Here is a 26,557-nt window from a genome sequence, read left to right on the forward strand (position 1 = left end):
GGCCAATTAGTAGCGGAACATGTTTATAGCGGAGAGATGCGAAAAGCAAATAGGGCCAAAGAGAGAGGGAGAGAAATGAAGGGTAAAATTAAATGAATAAAAAGGGGAGATTTCTGGGTGGAAAGAGGCAGAAGAAAAGCAAAGAGATGGGAGTGATTGGAGGAAACTGAGAAAAGTAAAGCGGGAGAGGTTGGCCTGCTGAGAGTGAAAGAGATGGACTGTCATGGTGGAGGGGATTGTAAAAGGGTCTGCCTTTGGGAGTTCCAGTCCACTCTGGTTAATTAATTCATGCTTTGTTTTGCTTTAGACAAACACCAGTGACAGCAGAGGAAAATAATACTGGGAAAAAAACAGTGGAGTGAAACTTATACAAGATAATGCGACAGCACTGGGGGACTGAAAAAGGAGAGGCGGCACATGAAGCCCCAGCTTATTTAAACTCTAATAACAGCTTCTGAAACAGCACAACTGCACGCCATCACGAGTCGATGAGGGAAGAGACCGAGCCGCGAGCTCGCATCGATTCTCCACTGGGTTACGCTTTAAGTTAACAGGACGACTCGGTAGCTGTGTGAGCGCCGCGCAGTCGTCTCGCTGTTTGTTGCTGACAGCTATTAAAAGGTTCAGGTTTAAAGCCGTCGCTCTGCTGCTGCTGTGCAGGTCTGTTTGGAGGTCAGCAGGTCATTAACCCCCCCGTGCTTGTTTTTACACGTGTGTACCGTGGAGAAAATTGTTCATCGTCGTGACATCATTTCAACAACACGGTTGCCGCTTCAGGTAACCTTCAGCCGGCCGCTTTGGAATTCCAAAGCGTGTTTCCCAGGAAGCGGACTGAATGCCTGTGATGTGTGCTAGCATGCCCGGGAGGGAGAATCACACGTCTTTTCTGCTGCGATTTGTGTTTGGCTGCACTCCATTCGAGTCTGGTTGGCTTTTGGAGATGCCACCCATGGTGTTGAAACAATTAGTCAGGCAGCTATTAATAAAAAAAAAAAGAATAAGTGTGGAATTTAATAATAAGTTAAACAGTTTAAAGAAACTCCAAATGTAGACAAAGTGTAGTAACGAGGCCTAACAGTGTGTGAAAACAGTCTTCCTCGTCTCTGTAACTTTCTAGTCTGGAGATAAATGGAGCCAAACATCTTTGAGGTTCACCATAATGGTGTTTGTTGCTTTTATGATTATTTACTTATTTTATTTTTCCAGAATAAGTTTCAGCCAACCAACTCTGTGATCCTCATACATAAGTGAGTCGGTGTTTCTTTGTAACACTTTGGTAATGAAGTGAGTGTTTTTTTGTTTTGTTTTCTTGTGATTAGAGAAGAGATTTGCAGATAATGGACTTTAAACCAGTGGATGAATAGATGATGGCTGAATATGTCTTGTGTATATAAGTGTTCCCTACCAGTGAGGTAACACAGTGACGATGCTATGTTGCTTATCTGGTTTCATCTTGGTTAATTTGTTAGCTTTTCTGCTACACATTAGTAGCAAACAGCACTGTTATTTTGACCTGCTGCTGGTGAAAAGGTGAGAGGCTCACAAAGGTCTTTAGAATAGAAGATAATTGTTGACGGTGTTGATATTTCTGTAAGGAAAAAGTCATTTCTCCAAAATGGGCAGCAGATGCTGAAATACTCAACATGTGATTTCTTATTTTTATTACACACGTATATCTAAACCCATGTTCTAAGTTCAAATGCTTTTACTGCAACAGACTGATGTTGATGGTTGCCGTGTGGCTGTAACACAGCCTGTTACAGACTGCTGAGACCATATCATGTAAAATGCACTGATAAATCTGTACAGTTTTGCTGATCGTTTTAGTGAGCAGATTGGCGTCCCTGTGAATTGTGGGATAGCACTACCTGTTTCAGCCGCCACCGTGTCATGCAGCTGGAGTTGATGTCACCGTATTTAAAGACGGTGACGTGTCAGGATGTCAATCAGTTAAGCTTAACTGGCAAAGGTGCATCTACAGACTGTATGATCAGAAACCAGAGTGCAGGCTTATTGGTTGGGTGTGTTAGTCACATGTAACTGTAGTTTGTTTTTGTCAAATACACATATCTGCAAGTTTCTTGGGAAAATGAGAACAAAATTGCACAAAATTGAGCAGAAGCAGTTTCCTTGTGTCTTGTTTTGTTAGTGAAACCCAGTACAGTGTATATTTATCTTAGCAGTGTGGAGGAGTGTTTTGACTAAATCAGGCTGAGCATGATTTATTTTCCCCTGTCATCTGTCTTCACAACTTATGGCATGTGAGGTATATTTTTTTGTCTTAAAGTAAATTATGGGGCACTGTGTCTTGTATTGATCTCTCCTTAAAGTTCCTGTAGGTGTCACCTTGTGCTCTGAGAACTGTCTGTTTTTCTTCAGAGGAATTAAAAACAGCGCGGACAAAAGACGAGTCTGCGCACAGTTCTTAATAGAGGTGCTTAATAATAAAAACCAAGCAATCAGTCTGCAGGCTTTCACATTGCCAATTGAGGCATTTCATAGTTTTTGGCCTCCTTGAACCTTAGCTTTGTGTGACGAGAGCGCTGACCTTTTCAAATGATTTATCGATAATGAGAATCATCATTAGTTATAGCCCTAGCCGGCCTCAGGTGTCATTCACAAAGAGCGCGATGGGTACAAGTCATAATCTGCCGACCTCTACGCCCCATCCAATGTCCCCTGCTCTATTGAATGGACCAGCAGCTTTCAGAGTGTGTTGTGAGGTTATTACAACGGTAATTCCTCCACTCTTAGCTCCTCTTAAATTGACAGCTGTCAGGAGGTTAGCAGGGCCAAGTGGGGATGTGTTGAACATTGAATAGGGGTCAGTAGCCTTAAGGTCTTCATAACTGCTGCAGTACAGCACTCTGCCTCAGCAGCTTTCAGGAGGGTATACATTTTTTAATGGGCAGTACACACAGATGATTCATGAGCAGTGCCAGCCAGTGTCGCTGTATATGTGTTTTATGAACATGGCATTGTTTAACCTATTGTTCACTTTTTCTCCTGTTTCATTGATTTTGTTGTTATCCTCTCCCTCCCCATGCAGTCCATCTACATGAAGCATGCTGTATTTAAAACTGCTTTTTCTTTCTCTTTGCTCAGGGCTGTGGGAGAGAGAGTTCAACGAGGAAAGCGCAGATCGTCGTACCTTCCTGGGAAAGAAATACACCAAAGTGGTGATGATGCACAGAGCAGGTAAAAAAAATAAAATAAAATAAGCTGTACGCAGTCTGTCACTGCTCTATTCCTGCCAGGGAATAAATGCAGCGAGAAGGAATCCAGCTCTAAAAGGGACGTGAATATTTGTGAGGTCCAATATGCCTCGCTCTAATTTATCAGTGCGTCCCTAATGATTTATTTAGCACATTTTCCATATTTTATGCATTGTCTTAAAACAGCAACAAGGCAGGGTGAGTTTCTTCTAGGATAACAGTTAAGAGATGTAGACCGGATGTATATTTCTTTTAATCTCATCTATAATGTCACTTTCAACTCACGGGTGAGAATTGTGTTACGGCTGGCTTGTTGTCGTCCTGTCGCAGCTTGCATTTCCTTTATGTATGAAGCGAAACTAACTCCAGCATTCCCTCTGCGAGTTCACTCGGTGATAGAGGGAGGTGGCGCCGAACGACTGCAGCGACACGGCTGAAAGTGCAGCTCTGAACCAACTTCCAAGAGAACTTCTGCATTAAACTACTGCTAAAAAAGAAAACATTACTTCACAGCACTGCTTCTCTCCTTGACTCTCTGATCTTTGCTCAACTCTTTGCCTGCCCCCTGCTGTCTCCCTGCTACAGGTTTGTACCGCTTCCATGAAGACACTGACAACATGGTGCAAGTTCTAGAGGCGCCTCTGTGGGGAGGCAGGGCCAGCGTCGTGCTCCTGCTGCCCTTTCATGTCGAAAATCTGGCTAAGTTGGAAAAGCTGCTGACCCTGGAGCTGCTGTCCAAGTGGCTGGAGAAGGCCAGTGTAACCAGTGTGGCCATCTCTCTGCCCAAGGCAAACATCACTAGCACGCTCAGTCTGCAGGTTAGTTCAGCAAAGTTTGTTTTAGTACAGTGGCATAGAAAGATTCTTGCTGTGAGTCAGGTCCTTTAAATTCAGCTCATACTGCCTTTCATTGTCATATAAGTCTCAAACGGGTCCTGCTAATGCAGTATGGCATAAGTATGGCTCTGAAGTGCTTAAATAGAAGATTGAGTTAATCTTACTTCTTGGAAACGCATGTAGGAGTCCTGGTTACACCTTGTACTGTTTCCATGTGTTAAAGAGACATCGGTAGGCTTGGATAGTCTTTTTTCCCTTATTTTCCTAATATTTCACAACTGTATTTTTATGCATTACTTGTGTTTTGTTTATTTTATTCATTATTTAAAAAAACCTCATAATTAAAGCTGTTGTCGAGTGATGTCATCGTTGCTATGGATTGTTAATTACCGTTGGCTACCGAGGTAGCAAGGCTTGAAGTAGAAAGAATGACATCCTGTGTCATTATAGCCGGGCAGTGTTTTGATCTAGAAAATGAACAGCCGAGTCAGGAAATGCTGACTGGAGCTGTGTGTAACCACATACAATACAAGCCTGTTGATGTTAACCTACAAGAAAAGAAGGCTGCTGATGCTGCCGCTGCTAATATTAGTCATTTTTAGGTCTGGTAGTTTTGCTAATGTTAACTGGTTACAAAGTTAGGAGCTAGAACCCTCCAACCTCCGTCCATAGATTGTTGCTGAAGGAATCTGTGGCCCTGCTGTAATGGACACTAATGCATTGAGGGGGTGAATGAAGAAGATGTGCTGATGATGATTAGTGAACTGGCATTTTCAAGTGTTACGTTCTTTAGACAGGGGCGCCACCAAGGAGGGGCGCCCTGGGCGTGCCTGTCCTACGTTGGTAATAATTAAAAAAAGGTAAAGCTGGTGCCAATCCCTGGATAGATCACTGTTTTTGATGTGCCGGCCCAGTATTTTTAGAGGCCACCCCTATGAAAGTAATTCTGGAGGCACCGCTGTCTTTAGGTATAACTTTGCCCAAATTTCTTGGGTCACAATCTCCTCTAGCTTCTATGGTCACGATGCTGTTTTCCTTTTTTATTCTTTTTTCTTTCTTTTTTTTGCATTTATACGCAGACCAGTAGACCAAGTTGTTTTTTAAGTAAGTTTAAAGTGCGGTGAAGTGGGAGCTGTGCAGCTGTTTCAAACCCTAGTTGAATTTGACAGAGTGGATCCCTGCGTGCAGCTTCAATTCTAGTTTCTTCTTCCATTCATTTCCTGTATCTGCGCACTGCATCATTTTTCACTCCACCTGATACGCTTTCTCATTTCACCCAGCAATGCAGTCATCATTCTCATTGTTTCTTTGCCTGCTTTATCCTTCTCTGGATTTTCCGCATCTCTTCATTATTCCCTGCCTCTGTCTTGGCCGGCTGCTTTTATGTCTTGCACTCTTCCTATCTGTCTACCCTTTTCTCACACACATTGGCACCCCCTCCCACCCCATCCTTTGGTCTTCCTGCTCTTCCTCTATGCTGTGTCGTGTTTCTCGCTTCTATTTTCCTTCTTTTTCTTTCTCCTTCCATTCGGAACGTGACCACTGTGTCTTACTTAGTTTTGTGCCTCCTTCTTCGACTGCTTTTGTTTTTTCTTTTTTAGTGCCCAGGTGTATCAAACCTGGGCACCCAAACCTTCCTGCTCGGGGCCTAAGAGGGGCCTGAGGATGACCATGACCTGTACCTCCTCTGTGGGGTCCCGGTGCCTCCCACAGGCCTTATTTTGCAAGAGCACAAAGGTTATGCCACAGCCCAGCTGGTAATGTGGATCTCTGCTCCTGCTACTCCCAGGGCCAGCAGGTAGCTGGTCTGAGGTACTGAGAAGTGAATAGGACAGCCAAGCGGACAGAAAGCAGCTTAGTGGCAGCTGATGCTAATGTGAGTGCATTAGGGTTGTTAAGGTTCATCCAGGCCAAACTGGAGGCTGCTGACTGGGAGGCTTGAGAGTTGTCGGGCTGGTGGAAGAGCACGTATTTGACCAGGCCGAGAGGTGTCTAACAGGGACACAGAAACATACACGCTGCTAGAATCACACGGGCCTTTCACCTTCAGGAAATTCCTGCTGAGGGGGTGAAAGTGGAAGGAAAGTTTTCTGGTCAGGTTTATGGAATTGACATTGGTTGCAGTCACATCCATAGTTTAACTTTAATACTTTTCACTTCTCTTTGTGAAATACTGTTCTTCCATGTGATGTTCCACGTGGCATCTTGTAATTATAAAAAAATCAAACTCAGATTTTCCTTTGTGGCTCCAAGTAAACTGTTGAAAAAACAAATAGAGGAACATGGCTGAGATTGCTAATTCCAAGTATCTTGAGCAAAGCACAGGAAGTAGCCTGTGACAAACAGCCAGTTTAATTGTGCTCTGTTATTACTAATACTACGTTATTATTATTGACAACTGATGGAGCCTTTCAAAGAAGAAGTTTGCCATTGAAACCAGAACAGCTATGCTGAGCGCTGGCTCAGAATGACAGGCTGCTACAAGAATCTTTGCACCTTTGCAAGAGATGTAGGATAAAGGAATTTCCTAACAGAGATCTATGCAGGTATGCATGCAGCAAAGCATGAATAAGGAGAGTCAAGAAAGGAATGGCATTTAAGATCCTTGATGGCCATTAAAATGTTCCTAGATTTAGCTTAATGGTGGATTTCTAGTACTCACTTTTTTCCACCAATAAGATGTAGATGTGTTTAATTTTTACCTCATATTATCTTCATAAAATTGAAAACTGACTTGGGCTTTCATGGGGTCTGATTGTTGGGCCTGGATCTGTTAAGATTTGACTTCAGCCTGGATTGTTTTCCAATCTCTAACTTGAGCTATGTCAGAAACAACGAATTTAGCGGAAACACAACGTGTTGTACTTTGAAAGTGTGCATACTGCAGAGCAAGTCATATTATTGGTAGATAATCTGATTAAATATACTCCAAAAGACACCAGCAGAAGATGCACCGTTGATAGATCCAGTTCTGTGATGTCCACTGAGTGAGGAAACGCCTCAAAGCAGCCACACCCCTTGTTATAAGACTATAAGGAAAAATGTTTTGTCACAGTGCTGTTGGTATTGAGAGTTGGAAAACTGGTTTCAGAAACTAAAAATATTGTTTCAGGCTGTACGTGTATTATTTTCATTGCTAACGCTGAGCATTTTAACATCGGTTTATGGAGTTTACTCTCCTGGACCTGATCTCAAGTGGCCGTTAGAGGAACTGCAGCTTCTGGCACCATTTTTTCTGGAGGTTGCTTTTTTTACCATTTCAAACTTTTATTACTTAAATTATTTTTTTTCTTCATTCCTCTTGCATCTTTTCAGTGACTTGCTCTACTTTGAAAAATTGCTTAGTCTTCAATCTGACTACACCCAGAGACCAGTTGATAACACAACAGTTGTGGATGAGCTAGAGAGAAGTAGTAACGGGGGGAGGTTAGTTTAACCTGACAGAAGCAGAAGCATCCCAGTAAAACCCATTTCCCCAGGGCAGTGGACACCGACTGCAACCTTTGCCGACGTCCTATCCATATGTATGCTGTAACCTCATCATGGACTGATGAAATCCACTTTGCCCTCGTTTTACTTTAGCAAACATCTCTGTAGAGCTGTGCTACCATGTTATTCTGCTAGCTGCGCCCCGGAGAACAAGCTTTTGACATTAACATTGTCAGGAGACTCTCGGGAGGAGGATGTAATCTAGAACTAAAGCTTGAAATGGCTTCTGACACGCCTATGACTTTGCCAGAGAAAGAGCAGAAAGCATCCTGTTGCACAGAGCCTCCTTTGTCTCTCCGAGGCAGTTTTACGGACAGAAAAAACAGAAAACAGAAAAACTTTGATGGTCTTAAATAACTAAAAGTAGCTGTACAGTGTTCTCATTATGCAACCTAATTATGGGTGAGCACATTTTGGCCCCGTTTGACTCGTGATGAGTTGTCTTCCTCCCTTTGCTCTCTCAAGAAAAATAAGCGCATTTGAGAAATCATTGCAAAAGGACTCAAGCTCCAAACAAAACCCTCTACCCACTCTGATCTCATTGCGTCTGTCTTCCCAAACCCTCTGGCCAGCGACAGTTCCGTGTCTTCACTGACAATCATTTTTCCAATTGGGTCAGCCAAATAATTGCTCATCACCGTGCGTTAATGCTGTTTACCACTTTGTCTGTCAGTGCCACGGATGGCCATGGAATCCTTAGATTAGAGGGCAGCATTTGGAAAAAACGATGATCTTAGCAGTGTGTGTGTGTGTGTGTGTGTGTGTGTGTGTGTGTGTGTGTGTGTGTGTCTAAGACTTTCATCTTGTGTGCGTAGCAAATGAGCACAAACAAAATCGCGCACCTCTGACTCATGTTGAGCGGATTTGCCACATCCAAAGGCATCGTTCGCTCCTTCACCCCAGTCCTCCCCGTTGTATCAGTCACAGGGATCTAAATCCTTTTTGTAGGTCAAACATGTGCCTCTTGTAAACCATCGCTAAGCGACTGAACCTTGGCTCCGCTGACCTAAATGGGAGTGACACTTAGAGCAGGGCGATATGACCAAAAATATTTATCACGATATACACTTGAAAATTTGCGATAACGATATAACTGACGATATAATTGACACTAAACAAGATACTTTACAACTCCACAACTTTATTAGTGCAAAAAAAAACCCATCAATGTATTTTCACTTAAACAAGCAGCTGTTTTTTATGTGCGTTAAAGCTATATAAAAATTTAAAAGTGCAAATGCAAATTCCTTGCTGACAGTTTAACCAAAAGGCATTTTCAGTGGAAACTGGCCGACATATCCTCAGCATAACCCTGTATAATATCCACAAAATTTATAAAGAGGTTATACACACACAACACGGTAATATTATGTTGAAGCGCAGTGCGTATCACTCCGCGAGGCTCCTGCCTATGGTAGCCGTAACGCTCCGACAATCCATCAAGCAGTGCAGGTTCGTAGCTTAGCAAAGTCGTACTAAAACATTTGACCGATTTTCGAGCGCCGTGTACGACATAAAATTGTTTCGAGGTCGGTAAACACAACAAGAATCCATACATAAGGCACACGGGATTATAAGGGGCACTGTCGATTTTCAGAAAAGTCAAAGGATTGATTTTAAGTGTGCCGTATTTTCCAAAAAACGCGGTAATAACGACGGCCCGCTAGCATGCTCTACCAAATAGTGCTTTGTTGTGTATCTGACGGAAGAAAGCTAAACCAGTTCCACACCACTGAAGTTGCAGCAATTCTGGTTCATCCGTTTCATTCAACGATTTGCTTTCGCCGCCATGCTTTTTCCGCCATGTGCATATGAAAACAAAGGCACTGCGCACGCGCATTTTACCCATATTCTATCGCGATATTTCATTTTTCTATCGTTGCCCAAAATTATACCGGTATTACCGTGAACGGTATGATATGGCCCAGCCCTAGTGACACTGGCCGGGAAAGTGAGCAGGAGAGGTGGGAGAGAATGAAGAGGGGTCAATGATTGCTTGGGGACGAGGTGGGAAGCACACGAAGACCCATACAGAGCAGCAAAGTGTGGCATTTCTCTTCCTTTCTGTCTCGTTGGTGGTGGCGTCTTTCTCTGGTGAAGAATAGGAGTGTGACGGGGTCTGCAGCCAGAGACGGAGAACCCTCTTAACAAGCCTTGCCCAGAGGTCACAGAATAAACCACACTCATTCCTTTTCTCTCTGATCCACTGCTGACCAGGCCACACACATGCACGCACACTCACTAATGGCCAAGCTTGAGCTCCTCGGTGGCTATATCTCCGATTGGTGACTAAGACATATGAGTGTTCACCAGAGAGCTCACTCAGTCATGGATAATGAGGTCAAAAGGCCATCAAATATTTACAAGAGCGCACTCTGCAGTATACAGTGTCAAGGGGCAGCTGTTTTAGCACAGCTACCATAGCCCTGCATCATATGAATTAATCAGATGTGTTTCATGGCCATTAGTTAAACATCTCTCTGAAAGCTAAGGCTTTATTTTCCTTTTTTTTTCTTTTTCTCTTCTCCTGTAAAATGGTCTCATAGAATAAAGCGCTACTCATGTGTCTGTGTGAACGAGACACAGAGCGCATTGACTGTGTAGAAGAGGTAAAAGCCCATGTAAATAAGATACCAGTAGGAGTGATGCTGATGAGACCTTAATAAAGCGATGGTGAGGCTTTGAAGCCTCGAGAGCTGATAATGTGTGAAAAAGAAAAGGCTTTCTTTAAAGCCTGCATCAAATGTGTCCATGAAATGGTGCTGCGATGATGCCAGTGCCGCACACTGCACACTTCAAACCACCCACGTGGGGATGTTTAGGGCAGCGCTGAATTAGGCAGAACGTGTTTGGAGTTACTTAAGGTGGCAAAATCTGGGAAATCAGCACCAACACTGGTCCTTTATTTCCCAAGGTTGCCATAGTATATGGATCTGCATGTGATTTGGCACAGATTTTATGCCTATTGCCCTTCTTAACACAAGCTTCGCTTTTACAGGAACAGCTAGTAGTTTACTAGCTTGTGAGTCTGTGTGCCCTCCTGGTGTGCAACCACAGACGTTTCAGGTGTGTGGAGAAAGTGTTAACCACATGGAGCCACTGTACTGTAACAGTATAAGATGATAGAAAATTAGAAATTCTTTTAGTTTTTATTTATTTATTCGCTTTGTTGCCTTTTAATATAGAGCTATATATAGAGCTGAGCCAAGAAGGAAACAAAAGCAGAGTGAGGAGGATGATGTGCAAAAAAAAAAAAGCACTCCAGCTAACAGTGTTCATGTAGCATGTGCTTTTAACAATTCCACTCACTTGAAATGTATGGGAAAGTGGAATCATTGCTATAGTGTGGGAGAAAGTGTAAAAGGCAATGTGAAAAGATAATGAGGAGCATTAAAATAGAAATGAAATAACACACTAATGCATAGTTGACTGACAGAAGTTAATGTTTTAATAACTGATGAATTATTTCGGTGATTACGGTGGAAAAATGCCAAAGATTGCTTGTGTCAGCTCCTCATTTGTCAGGATTTCGGTGTCGTCCCAGCACTTTTCTACTGTTGTTGTTGTTCTAGTAGGAGTTAGGAAAAATAACTTTGAATAGTGAACCTCATTATTTCTCTGTGTTCTAACAGTTTTAGACCAAAGACTCTAAAAGTGAAAGTTGTTAGTTTAGTACAAAGTAAATTAGATTGCACAGTGAGAATCGTTTTATTATCCAGTGTGTTATCTTTTGTTATCTTTTGTCCAGAGGCACAGATCGGCCTCACTCTCGCCTACCCTTTGCTTTCTGTAGTCCCTCTTCCTTACCTGCTGTGTGATCCAAATGAAGTGGGTTTTTTCCCATTTTACCTGCTTTTCTTCTCTAATTGTCAACTAAAAAAATCATATTTTGCAGGATTAGAAGAGAAACGTTGGCTTCACTATTTAGTTTCTGAAATATTAGATACAGTATGCAGGTCACAGACATAAAAGGTCACAAGAAAATAAGAATTTGCAGTGAACACATTCAGCACTACAGACAAACCACTTGTTTTTTTTCTTTTCCATTTTAACTGTCGAGGTAAATAGTCTTTGTGTGGTGTGAGGTCTTCATAGAGTTGAATCATCTTAAGGTCTTTTCCCCAAGTTCAAATCGCATCATTTGCATACAACAGCTGAAAGGAGCGCTGCCTAGCAGCGACCTCCCTTTTGATCTTTGCTTTTTTTCTCTTTCATCTTTTTCCTCTTTAACTTCATCATTATTAAAGCTGCTCTGCTTTTTTATTTTTTTTTATTTATTTATTTTTTAAAGCATCCAGAACAACTGCTCGCTGATAGAGCTGTAACGTGTCCGTGTCCGCCACAACCTTAAAACCCCCCACAGGTACACCCGACAAGCTTCTTAGTGGGCCCGACCACCGAGGTGAAATAATGTGATGCGGAGTGTTGCATGCCTCAGGGCCATGCTACCTCGGGCCTGGTTAGACTGCACTGCTGTAGGTAAAGGTAGCCCTGGCCACACATACACTCTTAGATGAAATCTCCAGGTGACAATGCCTGTGGCTCCCACTCGCAGACAAATAGCTCGTTGATGTTGTGCGCGAGGCATCAGCAGTCCACCCAGTGCTGTTCCATCTAAGATTCATGCGGTGCGTCCGAGAGAAAGGGCAGCCAAAGAGCACCTCCCAGAGGTTTTTCTCCCCGTATAATGCAGTGCCACACCTCCGCAGCGCACAAGGCCTCAGTGGGCTCCGCTGACATGCCTGCTTCTTCTTATTGTGCTGCCACTGGGTCCTCTTATTTATGTATAGAGATAGAGATAGAGATATGGATATATATATATATGAGAGAGAGATAGATCTATCTATCTATACATATATACACACACATATATATATATCTATATCTATATCTCATGCAGGGCCCTCTTTACTATTTATATGGTTCATCATAGGACCTTAGGCCACAATTGTGCACATAGGTGGAAAGAATGTGTCGTGAGTGACAGAGAGAGATGCCAGGTAGTTTCTTGTTAAGTAACTTAGGGGAGGAAAAAAATTGAAATGATCTCCGATGGAGACTGACAGTTTGCAAGAACATTGTAAAGCGGGGTGAGTAGGCCTGCCCAAGAAAAAGGAGAAGGATCGAGTTAGAAAAAGAATGGGATAACATGGAGGCACGTGGGCCAGATGAGGTATGGAGACGCTGGGCGAGTGGCAGAGCTGCAGAGGAAGACAGTGATGTAGTGGAACCGTGTGGGGTGGGTGGGGGTGAGAAAAGAGTAGAGGAATAATGGATGAGGACAATAGAAGTGCATTAGAGAAGGAGGTGGTGCTCGTGCTCTGTGGACACGAACGCATGAAAACACTGGAATGGGAGTGACAGATGCCTACAACTGTATATACATGCACTTGTTTTGTGTTTAGGTTTAACCTGTGATGATCGGGGTGATTTTTTTCGAGCATGCACATCTTAGCTTTTAAACGAAAAGCAGATGTTCTACATGGTTTATTGCAGTTTTCTATTAGTCTGTGGTTTTAAGACGTGAGCAAAAACAGTGTGGCTTTGGTTCAGCGAGGGAGCACCCACAGAACAGCCGGAAGATCTTAGTTGTTGTCTGCTAGTAAAAGACGTTTCCGGTAAGGAGTTTTGTCAGCTAAAGTTTAAAGAATGCCGGAAAACAGTACCGTCACCCACCCATCTTCCCCTGCAGATATTCTGTAGCCGTGGCCTCGCGCGCATCCGCACAGATGAGTCCGCACAGCCCCACGTCCACACCCACACATGCTCTCATCTGGCCCTTGCAGAAGCCTGTCACTGTGAGTGGCCCTCTGCCATGGGAGGATAAACTACCTGTCATGGCGACGACTTTCTGTGGAATTCATATCAGAGGCAAAACAAAGGAGGTGCCGAGGTCACGGGGCATCACTCTTAAATTATTCATCCTCTGCATCCTCCTTCCGTCTCCTCTCTGCCTGTCGTCCACTTTGTTCTGCCAGCTCACAACAAGGGCAACTGTCAGCCTCTTTTCTATCTCAAATTTTTGGGTATATAAAGTAGATAAATATTATGGTAAGTAAAGAAAATGCTGCTTGTGAAAAGTTACTCATTGAGTGTTTTTAAGCACATCTTTATGTGTAAGTTAATCATATTGCAGGGTTTGGTTAGGGCACCGCTCGTCTCAAACTTCTGAATGTCAGCATCATGAAATTTTAAAATCTGCTTTCCCTCCTGCTCCTTGTTTGGTCCCCTCGCGTGCATAATTGATCAGCGTCCTGGCAGCTGCACTTGGAGAGCGTGTTTATCTACGATGGCACCAAGCTTTGAGAACTTGTTTGAGAACTTACTCAAGGCAGCCATGAAGTCTTATCATCTTTTTTTTCCCCTCCAATTGCAGAAACAGTTGGTTACTTTAGGTTTGACCGATGCCTGGGACCAGAAGTTGGCTGACTTCTCTGGGGTGTCAGCCAAGAGCAAAGGAAAGCTTCACCTTGGTGGCGTCCTCCACTGGGCTACCCTGGAGCTGGCTGCTCAGGCAGGGAAAGAAGATGCTGACCTACAGGAGGAACACATTGATCGGCCTAAATTGTTCTACGCCGATCACCCCTTCATTCTCTTCGTCAGAGACAGCGCCACGGGAGCCCTGCTGCTGATGGGAGCTCTGGACCACGTGGAGGGAGAGCCCTTACACGATGAACTGTAGCACCCTCCCTCCTGTTGCGTTATCCTTCTTTTCTCATCTTTGGTGTTTCTTTTCTTTTCGCATCCCCCTCTCAAAGACTGCACACTGGTTTCTGAGTGGAGACATTGTCATTCACTGTTGCACACAATCGCATCAGACTACGTCTGGCTGTCAGACTGACACCGTGTAGTCTCACACTGACTGACACTGACACCGACACCGCCATACTCGACAGAGTCACACTCGCACAGTATCACCAACATGGCATATAGAACAAAAATACTGTAAGAGACATTACTAAAGTTGACGGATACACCAAAAACACTAACTTTGAGAGACTACTTGCCTTTTTTTACCCCTCCTTCCCCACACACGCACACACGCACAAGGACTCGATCATCAAGTCAACACAATACGAGATGACAAACATCAACATGCTTGACAAGCACAAGTAGTTACACTGACACAACATAAGCAACCGACAAAGAACTTCAACAAACAGAAGCTCGCAGTGACACTTGAAACTCTGCTGTCAGGGCAGGTGCGCGTTTGTGTGTTTGCGCAGTGACCGACACATCAAGGGTACCCCTGTGGCCAGTCTCTAAGCTGGCAGGGACCATTGGCGGGGTCCCCAGGGCTACGTCCAAGGAAGACTGATGGCTCAGCCAAGTGCTTATTGATGAGCCAGCTTAATGCTAATGACTGTAATGCGTTACAACGCTTGTCAACAACACGGAGAGGACGGGGAACCTTTTAATCTCTTAATGCCATCGGGGATCAATGACACCATTATGCTGTTGGAAACAAATGTAACTTACATCACTTGATGTAAATGTAACAAGTTTATATTTAGAAAGATTACACAAACTCTATGACGTCTCCATGTTGAATATATTTTTTTAAAATTTAGGACAATGTTTGAATAAAGGGCTGTTTTGGGGGGATTTTTTGAATTCTTTGTCAGTCTCATCACCTGATCACTGATTCAAAACAAACAAAAGTGTCCTGTTGATATGTCAGATGTCTGTTGCAGGTATTTTTTTTCCTCAACTTCCACCCTGAACTAAAAGGCCTTGCATGTGCCGCCAGGGTCTATGGAAGTAGATTTAAAGCCCCAAACTGAATCACTTACTGAATTTTAGTGGCAACACATGATAGAGTTGCAGTGCATTGAAAGTGTAGCAGGCGACTTTGTCAACACAGTCACAGAATGCTCCCCAACAACCTCAGGTAAAATGCGTTTCTTCCATTTCCACCGATAAATAATTGAGAAATCAAATCTATGGTTGAATAAAAGAAAAAGAAGGTCCCTGCTTGCCGTTCCTCTTAAAACAGCGTTCGTGTTTTGGTGTCTTCGGTGTTTGAAGTGTTTTATTTAAAGCACCCGAACATTTTAGGAGACTTTTGCGTTGCACCGGCCGCCCATCTGTCTGCACAAACAAAATACTTGATGTGTGATGGTTTTATCCCAGATGTGTTAAAAGCCTAGCGTCAAACACCGACAATGTAAATGTGAGATGCATCTGTCTTGTTGCAGTGGTCTAGAGGCACACAGCTGGACTGTCTGATTCACAGCATTCAACAAAATCCCTCTCAGGACCACTGTGCTATTCCATCCTTGTTCCTAAATTAGCCACCTGTACAGGTCTGCTCGGCAACAGTGCGCGGCGTGCATGTGTACTGTTCCTGTGAAGCCGTGCACCTATAACAATATCCTCTCTGCAGTGGCCGTCTGTGCAGCACAGATTTCTAAAGGGCACTATATAGCGGGTATACTTCATACTGAATAACCCGTGGACTCGATTCAGACAAGCCGATGATGGATCAGTGGTCGTCTGCTGTGAGCTCATCAATCCTGCTTATTCTAACACCGGCTCCCTGCTGGCTCACCTTCACATTTCATTCAGAGCACCTACAACCGCATGCATGTTCCACATCTGCTCACGGGTAGCCAGACATAATCAGATTTTTAAAGAAAAGGGTAAGAAAGCCGCAACTCGATGATGTGGAGCTGTAGCATTCAACCTAGCATAAATCAATGTAGTAATTCGTGATTTGAAGAGAGTTCTGCCAACTAATAATATTTATCCTCCCTTTATAAAGATGTTTTAGGATTTTCCATTTATTCAGTGTAGTTAGGACCTGATATTTACATCTCATTTAATGTAAATTTGGTGGTATGGCTCTATTTTGGCACACACCTGTGTGTGAAATGCAGTAGGCAGGGACATGGAAAGTGGGAGGCATAAAGACCCCGAGCACAGAAGTGATCCAGCATCAGTGACAATATATTGTACAACATGTGACACTGATTAATTCACACACGGGATAGAAGAAGGAGCTCAGGTGAAGGTGGGCTGCAGTGACTTGTAAAGGTGCAAGTGGGCAGGTAAAATCAGCTTAAATAGCATATATGCTCATACACAGTGGCCAAATGGATATGTAGAAGTGTGCTATCAAAACCATCACCTGGTGAGGGCTGGCAAGATGGAGTTATTGCCTGTCTGAATTAATTCTGTGTCCCATTTCTGACTCGTTTTATTTTTCAAGTGCCCAATTATTTCACAAAAATTTTTTCCAATGTTTTAAAGCAACAGTCCATGATAACTAGTTCAAGTTAAAAGCACCTAAAAGAAATGTTCAGTTGCCTCAGAGTAGTGTCTCTGGGAGCACTCTGGCAATACAGAGCAGCAATATTTTTGGACAGGAAGTCAAGGTGAACTGCTTCATGAGCACTACTTGATAGCTTGACACCATTGCCAGTGGTAGTCTCCTTTCAACCATTTCACCGTCACGTGACAGAAAAAGGTTTTGAGAACATTTAATGTTTAATTGCCTGTTGTTAAATAAAATATAATGTGCTAGAGCGACACGAACTTCCTGTCTCCTCCGCTGGCCTACGCAATGGGTTCAACTGTCGGACAGTCCAAGTGGCAGGGTAAGAGAGCGTTTAGAGCAAAAGAGCACTCACAGTAGAGCCATGCCAGTCATGGTGCAGTACTTACCCTTTAGAGAAAATCATAGAAGTGACTCTTTATAACTGTGGGTCAACTTTCTCAGTGTATCGCCTCGCTCTTGTTAAAAGCTTGAGATGGGTCATCAGTAAGAGGCAGGCATGTTGTACATGGAAAGAGAGGTTTATGCGGTGAGCTGGAAGGATGGCTTTCTGACATTCTGAAAAGACACACAGGTGGTCAACTTCACACCATTTATAGATTATTCACATGGGGATTTAAAGGGAACTGATGGAATAAGTGATTGTGTATCAGTTTTAATAAAAGTTTACTTTTTTACATGTTTCTTGCACTGAGTTTGACTGAAGGTTGCTTTCAAAATTTCATTAGCTTCCTTAGCCCTAACCCCACAGGTTAGAGGTTTCTCTGCTCTGATTAAAGAATTAACTCTAAACTAGCACTGAACTTTAAGAACAAGTTATGTGTGGCTTTCAGAAAAAAACAAAGGAGCTTATAACATCTGGTATTTCAATTTTCGCATCCAAAATGACCAGAGCTTACCCTGCTTAACTTGGTGGTCAGGGTAATCTGGCCATAAGCTGCTCTGTTGAGCAAAGACTGGCATTTTATTGACTCAAATGGTACACTGGGCCATCTCTGCTCTCACTCAGAAACTCAACCCTCCCAATGTGCTCCAACCTTAACGCTAGCTGTAACCTCATGGGTCAGAGGATCCTCTGCTGTGAATAAAGAGTTAACTCTAATGCCAACTCTGAACTTTAAAAACAAGACATGTATGACTTTCTTTATATATATATATAAAGAAAAGACAGTTGACAATCAGATGGGGTCTCCCATCCAAGTACTAACCAGGCCCTACCCAGCTTAGCTTTTAAGCTCTCAAGTGATCCAACATGGTCAGTGCAGCCCGCTATTAAGCAGCGCCTTTGGGTACAAACAGGCAATTAATGGATTCAGACAGTGAAACTAGCTGTCTGTGTAAACCTGACATAACTATAACCCTAGCTGTAAACCCAACCGAGGTCATAACCCTGTCCCTTACAACATGGGTCAGAGGTTTCTCTGCTCTGACTAACTTTGGCTATACTCTATACCCAAAACTAAACTGTAGGAGCAAGACATGTAAGACTCTAAAACAAAAAGAAAAAATTAGAACAACTATTTTTGGTCATCCATCAAAGCACTAACCAGCCCCTATCCAGCTTAGTTTCTGCCATCAGAAATAGCACACGCTCAAGGAGGTATGGCCATAAGCTGCTCCTTGCTTAACAGACTGGAAATTTTACAGATTCAAATGGCTGTCTCTGATCTCATTCAAAAGCCCGACCCACCCAATGTACTCCAATGCAAACACTAATTATGGTGATCCATGAACAACACCAGCAAAGGAATATCAGATACACAGAGCGTGAGTAGGCAGGTGAGCTGATGGAGTCTGTTTTACAGGGAAGGATTCCAGGTCAAAAGGATTAGCTTGACAGAGACAGACAAGTAGATCTGACAAGAAACCCATGGAGGGAAGCTCCCTGTAAACACTTATTGTGCTGATTTTAACTCAAGAAGAGGTTTGGAAGTCTTTAGTCATCGACTCATCTCTCTGCATACCTCTGTGACTTTAGGCGGTCTGAGCTGAGCTGTTGTGGTTGCTAAACACTTTCACTTTCCAAAATTACCACTTACAGTTGATTGTGGAATATCCAGGAGGGAAAAATGACATGAACTGCCTACATTTGAAGTCAGAGAGCTCTATAGAACAACCCATTCTTTCTCAAATGTTTGTGAAGACAGGCTGCATGGCTTGGAGCTTGATTTTTACACCTGTGCCTATGGGGGTAATACACAGTAATATGCCCTGACAGGCAGGTTGGAGTTTTACTGACCAATGGGGCTAAGCTAGTCAGAATAGTCATTGCACTCTCCCTGCAGTATTCCAAGAGGAAGCTGTAAGTCAAGTCGAGCTTTTCTGTGTGTCAATATGTGAACTGTTTGAACTAGATGGTTTCATATAAAAATATGTCAAGTTTAAATATTGAAAGGTGGGATCCCCCTTTCAAATCACAAGCCCATAAAAGTATTTTCAAGGCAAAATATAAAACAATAGCTTTACTCTGTCACTGTTGTCTGTTGTCTTTCTCACCAGGAGATAGTTAATCTGCCCGAAGCAGGCTGTCTGCGGCAGCCAATATTAATGTTATTGATCATTGTCAGCTCTTGTGTTTCTTCCAACCTCAGATCACACTGGGGTGTGCAGTTTCTTTGCTTTTTTCTTTCCAGTAAAAGCTTCTTTTTTCATTAGTCCCCTTCTCTGTTCTTCTCCCCAATAACCTGTCTACTTTATTGCACACAGTCCTTAGAAAGTGACAACTTGGGAAACTGAATCAAAGTTTCAATAAAGCCTGGACTGCTGCAGGCTTTGACAAGTAAGGTGGATGGAGTGGAGGAGTTCAGAAAGAGACTGAAGAAGGACATATCGGTTCCAGAAAGATAAATAGTTCATGAAGCTGTTGACTCCACCATTTTATTACTTTTGGCTAAGAATTTTCCACCCGCCTGCAGCTCTTTTTGCCTACAAATTATTCATCGCACTTCCCACAGGCCTTAGCTGTCAATCCCAGAATTAGGGGTTTGTAGGGAAGATGGGAGCTGGAAGTTTGTCGCAAGATCAGGTGCATGCATACTCAGAAAGAGCTTGATAAAACTATAAAAGCTATTATAATACCATACAATCATTTCAGCTACACTTTCAGACAAACTCTGAATGCACAATCAAAGAGAAACGCAAAATTAATAAATATATGGATAGGAGACTTCAGTTCAAATCAATTTTATTTATATAGCACCAAACCACAACAACAGTCACCTCAAGGCTCTTTATATTGTAAGGTAGACCCTACAATAATACCTAGAGAGAAAAACCCAACAATCATATGACCCCCTATAAACAAGCACTTTGGCGACAGTGGGAAGGAAAAACTCCCTTTTAACAGGAAGAACCAGGCTCAGGGAGGGGCGGGGCCATCTGCTGCGACCGGTTGGGGTGAGAGAAGGAAGACAGGATAGAAGACATGCTGTGGAAGAGAGACAGAGGTTAATAACAAGTATGATTCAATGCAGAGCGGTCTATTAGCACAATTAAAAATGAAAGGGTTAAAGAATACTGAAGCAAATTTGAACAAATGCAAGAATTTGTCACATCTTATGAACGATTTAGTCTTCATGTAAATTTACATGTACTATTAATTTTGGTGCATTTAATTGTATATTTTCCGAGTGATTTATTTGTTTTTATTTATTTATCTATTTTTATTTAGTCGTTTCAGGTGCTCAAGGACTTAACAGCATGACCACTGTCACCAATAATTTGCTTCTGATGCGTTCCCCAGCAAATCTTTAAACAAGGATCACTCATAAAAAATGCATAAATATGGAATTCTGTGATAATGTTGGGAAGAAATGCATTTCTTACAGTTCATATTTCATAAGTCAAAATGTTCATTTGTACAAAAGTAGCTCGCAGCTCAGTTTTGAAAAGTTCGGACTGCTGTGACTGTTTTGACAGCGCGACTGTAATCTTTTTGCTGCATCTGTCATTGCATATTCAGTGTGTGCGTTTCCACTCACATGCTGTAAACCTCAGACAAATTGAAAGTGCAGAATGTTCACACTGGGTTGGTAAAGCCATCAACCTGGAAATGGAAACCTTGTCAGCGGTGAAGAATTGATGGTCATGGCTTCCCAGCCACCCACAGTGACTCTCTCTGCAGGATTAGAACAACATTATTCAGATTGCAGATGAACATTAGACTGGGATATCGCTCAAATCACGACATACCGTATGTGCTCTACCTCAATCCAGCCAGTGTTTGTGAACATGAACAGCTGTCATCCAAAGCCAGAAATAGCACACTTCCAGGACTTACCTGCTGCGTCGAGCAGACTCGCTGCCTCAGCGGTGCTTCATAACCAGTGAGTGGAAATCAGATTTTGTGAGCCGGCAGATGTTTGCTTTATGTTTTCTATTAAAGCTAAAGGCAGGCGATTTTTGAATAGAGACAATACCAGTGTTCAACCAAACTTTTTTCCAGTATGTAAAAGCGATTGCTGTTCTTTCCCTTTTTTTTTCCTTCCTCTGATGCACTACATATATGCAATATTGTAATATTGTATGCAGTATATACAATAACGTCTTCTTCCACATCATCACCCAACCTGTTAGTAATACAAATGCAATCTAACATGTGTTCAATCTCAATATAGAATAATAAATAGGGATTGTGAGGGGGTATAGCTCAGTGGTAGAGCATTTGACTGCAGATCAAGAGGTCCCTGGTTCAAATCCAGGTACCCCCTGTTTTAGGGCAGGGTTAGCTCAGTAGGTAGAGTGGTCGCCCCAAGGTCGGGGGTTCGAATCCACTGAATGGCTACCCTGAGGTACCCTTGAGCAAGGTCCCGTCCCTACACACTGCTCCCCGGGCGCCTGCTTAGTGGCTGCCCACTGCTTCACTGAGTGAATGGGTCAAATGCAGAGAAAAACAAGTAATCTCCCCACAGGGATCAATAAAGTATACATCATTACTATTATTAGATTTATTGTAGCTTTGTCCTGATTTCAGTATACCAGGCAGGTCATTGGGTCAAGACAGTGTGCACAGTATATACTTCTGTTTTTTTTTCTTTCTTATTTTGTTTGTTTTTGGAGATGAAGGGAAAACAGGCAAAAAAGTGTAACCAATTCGTGAAAGATTGCACTAATCCCCTTATGCAGTGGTCGTAAATCCAGCTACAGGCATCACCTTAGCATGACTGCAAATGATAAAAAAACAACATTTAAATATTAATATAGAAAATTTCCACAAGTATTATACCTAGCAGAGATGGGCAGTAACGTGTTACAAGTAATGTGTTACTGTAATCCGATTACTTTTTTCAAGTAACGAGTAAAGTAAGGGATTACTATTAGGTAATTACATTACTGTTACTTTCACGTAAGAACTCTATGTTACTACGTTACTAACTAATCGCGATTTTTTTGCGAGAGTGTCTCATGACAATGACGTAAGCGAGTGCGACGTTCGTGGCAACAGCTGTGTGCAGATCAAAAATGGATCATATAACAAGTGCGACAGAGTATGAGCGTGCAGCGTTTAAAGCGTGGAAGTACTGACCTTACTTTGAGTTTGATTCTGTAAAAAGTGACAAAAACATTAGCGTCCGCTGTTCACTGCGTGGGAAGAAAACTTCTTTTTACAGCGAAAAAACTCCTAAACTTCCAAGCAAGCACCAAATACGCTGCCGCTGGAAGGTGAAATTCACAGAGAAACTGCCGTATCCTTCCATTGACCGCCGCGACACACCTGCACCAGGGTAAACCTCCGCCTGCCCCACTCCTGCTATACAGGTGAAAATAGAGCAACAGGACCACTGAGTCTTTGATTTTATTTATTTTCTGCTGTGTTTTACTTGCATCTATTTGAAAGAGTGAGTGCAAACACAAAAAACTATTATATTTTATGTGCTGGAAAGTGTAGAGAATAGGTTTAAAAGTTAAACAAATTTCTTCCAGTCAGAGAATGTTGCATATAATTTAATGTTTGCTTGATGCATAAAGTTAAAAGATTAAAACTGATAAAACCAGTTTTAAAAAGAGATTTTTTTCATTTTATTACATTTTATATGATGGATTATGCAGAAACAGTAGAATTGGGCTGAAAGATCTATTGCTTTATTACTTATTTAGGGTGTAAATCCTGTTTTGAAAAGTAAGTAAGTAACGAATTACTTTTGAAAATAAGTAATCAGTAAAGTAATGGGATTACTTTTTTCAGGAAGTAATCATTAATTAGTTACTAATTACTTTTTTCAAGTAATTTGACCAACACTGATACCTAGCCCGAGTGCCGACCCCGACCTATGCTCTGACAACCCTCACTAATATTTAACACAAGAAGTGCGCAAATAGGGAGGGAATAGTATTGTATTTTCTGTAAAGTCATTCTGTTTTTTCCACTTTTTAAATGTACTTTAGGAAGTTTGTAGTGCAATGGAAACATATGCAATGTACAGGCTTTTCTTATTTGCCCTGTTTGAAATCCATTTTATACTTTTAAATATAATTTTTGAGTAGAATTATTCTTTTTTTTTAAAAAATGGATTAATTATTTAAAAATGTAACACATTTTTGGCAGATGTACAACATAAAAGTGAAATCAGAGGTCAAATGTTACATGATAATTTTTTATATGCTGACAATACACACCACTTGTAAGAATCATAGTTTCTAAATTACAAGGATTTCAGTTTTCTAGCAATGAATCATTAAGTTGACCTTTAAGACCTTGGTCAATTTAAGAAAAGCTTGTTAGTTCTTCATCACGCTGTCTGTGAACAATTAGCCACCACAAAACTGACGGGACAGCAAGGCTGATATGCATAGCTCCGTTCCTATTTAGGCTATATATAAGTGTAGGTTAATAATAGACATGGTCAAGATAATTCGGTGTTTGGTCTAAATGTGCTCCATGCAAGAAGACTAGTTTAACTGTATCATACTTGACACATGAGACTATGTGAGTGTTTGACTCCACATCCTCAGTGTGATTTTCTTTCCTGAAAAACCAGAATAAATTGCACAATACATTTTTTAAGCAACAACTTGCACAGAAATGCCAGATTAAGCAAAAAGATACAAATTTAAAGTTAAATATGCAAATTTATTTTATTATTATTTTTATTATTTTTTTGGTAAGGTAAGGTTAAAAAAAATGTTAAAAATTTTAAAAGAAAATTATTTGATGGTTCGGGCTTTACAGAGTTAAGAAAACACTCTGACATCTTCTAATTTTCCTAATTTCACTCATATTTGTCCCTTTACAGCGCTGGTCCGTTATTTTTTTAACCTAGCATAAATTATGCAAGCAATTTCAATGAAGAGAAAGCGGCAGAGAAAAAAATGCCAGATTCTGAGAATATGGTGGCCAGGTTGAGATTGCAGGCATGTGCTCAGTGAACCTGCACAGTCACTGTTCTCTCATCAGTTGAATTAACAGAATTAATTATGACTCTCTGCCTGGGAACACTCTGCTGGCATTTACATGTGGTGACCCATAATCCCTTCTCTGCAGTGTTTATGCGTTTGTGTGTGTTCATGCACCTTACCCTTGAAAAGAACAGCTGCTAAGCATGGACAGTGATCTCACACACACACACATACCTACAGTCACACAATGGCACACGCACATTTTGCTGTACCTGCCTGTTAGCATTATTGGACAAGACAGCTCCCTGTGTAATTTGCATAGTGATATCATTTGGATAATATTGCAGCTAGCTTAGGCGCCACCTGCTTCTGTGCTGAAATTGCTGGTGAAAAATGGAGGCCAGGTGGGAACAGGGGTGTGGGGCTTCACAGAGCTAGAATGCAACCTTCTCCAATTATGATATACATCGTTATAATTGGGGGATGCGTGTCTTTGGGTGTAATTGTGCAAATCTTTTTTTGCCGTTTGACTGCGGTGTTTGCCCTTACGTGTTGACATCATCATAAACTGAATAAGCAGCTTTCTCTCACTCGTTCACTCAGCTCCATCGTGCATTCAGATTTTCTAAATTTGTACAGTTTCTGAAATAGTGAAATGATAAAGTCCCATTGACTTTGACTGGAGAGCCAGTTGTCTCTCACTCTTAGGCTACGTTCACACTGCAGGCTAAAGCGCATCAAATCTGACTTTTTTGACCCTATGCGACCCATATCCGATCATGGTATGACAGTGTGAACAGCACAAATCTGATATTTTCAAATCTGACCTGGGTCACTTTCGTATGTGGTACTGAATCCGATACATACCTGATGTTTTAGAAAGCGACTGCTGTTTGAATGGTCATGTCGCATTAAATCCGTCTTTTACGTCACTGACACAACACAGATGCCAATCTGGTTGTTAAGTCTGACGTCACTAGCCGTGTCTGGGCCTAAACTCCGCTGCAGGTCCATATATCAAACGATCACTGTGGCATTACTGAGAGTTGAAAAACTGTCTAAAGTCTTTAATCTTTAATAAAATGATCAGCGTTCTGCTCTACCAGGTGTAACAGTTGAGTTTAACATCCAGGCATCCATGAAAACAGAATTTATGACATTTAACTGAGTTAGAAGTTAGCAGGAAGTTAGCTCGCTAGCTTCTATCTAAATACAATATAGCATGTCCTGACTGCGGGGTTTTGGAAACAAATTAAAACGTACAGCTTCTGTTATCACTTCCAACATAAATGAAGACAGAAAACTAAACAGCAGTGACGTTTGTAGGTTAGTTTAGCTGTAATGTTTGTGCTACGCTAGGCACACAGCTATGTTAGCATAATATAAACAAGCTAACTTTTTTCCACTCGATAAAAGTTAACGTGAGTGTTCTGGGTGGTCAGGAACAAATGTAATCGCATGGCAGGATGCTGTAAAAGGACCAAACTTCAGCCAGGAGAACAACGGAGATAATCCATCCACAATACGAGGTTAGTCATTCATATACTGCTGCATGGGCTGGGCTGTAGTTACATCCTAAGGTTTTAAAAACTGAGCTTAAATAAATGATTAGCGGTAATAAAAGCCGAGGGAGGTCAACAGTGATCACTGACTGTTTTAGGAGCTTCTTGAGATTAAATAGAAGAAAATACAAAACATTAAACATGTTAACAACACAAAAGCCATATTAAACGCAGACTACTTTAGGCCCGGAAGTAGGATTCGTCATGTCATCACTTAACGACCGGATTATCAGTGCCGGAGAAGACAAACAAGAAAGCATGGCGGCCATTGTTAAAGCACGGGCTCTCTTTTTTCTCAGTGTCCTTCTTTCTCTAACTAATTTGTCAAAATCCTGTCGGTTACGACTGTGCAGAAATTGATAGACTGCTGCAACAACACCTTACTAGCTCTGTAGCCGCTATTTTTACTTCCATAAACAGAGCGGGTTGCGTGTGACACCTTCTTTTGCGCATGCGGGACGCTTTGAGGGCCGTGTGTGTGGCCGTAGCCTTAGTAGCCCAGTGGCAGTATTACCACATGCTCACCTCTCACTTACATACTGTCGTGAGTTCAAGTATATCATGCACTTTCATGATTTAGTTTTTGTACTGTAAACATTTTCCCGTGTACCAAATCATTCCATATTGCAGAGGGACAGCTTTACTATAACAGGTTAAATGTCCCTGAACTGTGGAAAAACTTGTATGACAGAGATGATTACGACCACTTGGATCAATTCCCAGTGGTAGCAGATTAGCTTCTATCTCAGGTACAGCACTCTTGTGGCCTATTAAAGTGGCTGCCCAGTGTTTATGAGCTGTCTCCCTTCAGCTTTCTTACCCAACATCTTTGCCTCCAACTTT

General features: G+C 42.0%; 2 protein-coding genes and 1 non-coding gene across 6 annotated transcripts in view; 2 read left to right on the forward strand and 1 right to left on the reverse strand.

Moving 5' to 3' along the window:
• Nucleotides 1-26,557, reverse strand: part of LOC120739024 (tenascin-X-like) — an 877,833-nt gene that overhangs the window by 391,343 nt on the left and 459,933 nt on the right. The gene's annotated exons all lie outside the window — the stretch shown is intronic.
• The window catches only part of serpinh2 (serine (or cysteine) peptidase inhibitor, clade H, member 2), a 57,884-nt gene that overhangs the window by 3,746 nt on the left and 27,581 nt on the right, over nt 1-26,557 (forward strand). For 3 of the 4 annotated variants that reach the window (XM_040040674.1, XM_040040673.1, XM_040040672.1), the window contains 3 exons: nt 3,106-3,198; nt 3,801-4,033; nt 13,917-17,935. In XM_040040674.1, coding sequence (XP_039896608.1) covers nt 3,106-3,198; nt 3,801-4,033; nt 13,917-14,222 — 632 coding nt within the window. In that variant the 3' untranslated portion in view covers nt 14,223-17,935. Of the gene's footprint in view, nt 1-3,105; nt 3,199-3,800; nt 4,034-13,916; nt 17,936-26,557 lie in introns of those variants that run through there. The other variant, XM_040040675.1, reaches the window with a different exon arrangement.
• On the forward strand, nt 21,455-21,526 carry trnac-gca. Its single transcript has one exon. It is a non-coding gene; the product is annotated as a tRNA-Cys (tRNA).

Source organism: Simochromis diagramma, unplaced genomic scaffold, assembly GCF_900408965.1.
Source record: "Simochromis diagramma unplaced genomic scaffold, fSimDia1.1 OVJJ01000317.1, whole genome shotgun sequence".
Taxonomy (NCBI): Eukaryota; Metazoa; Chordata; class Actinopteri; order Cichliformes; family Cichlidae; genus Simochromis; species Simochromis diagramma.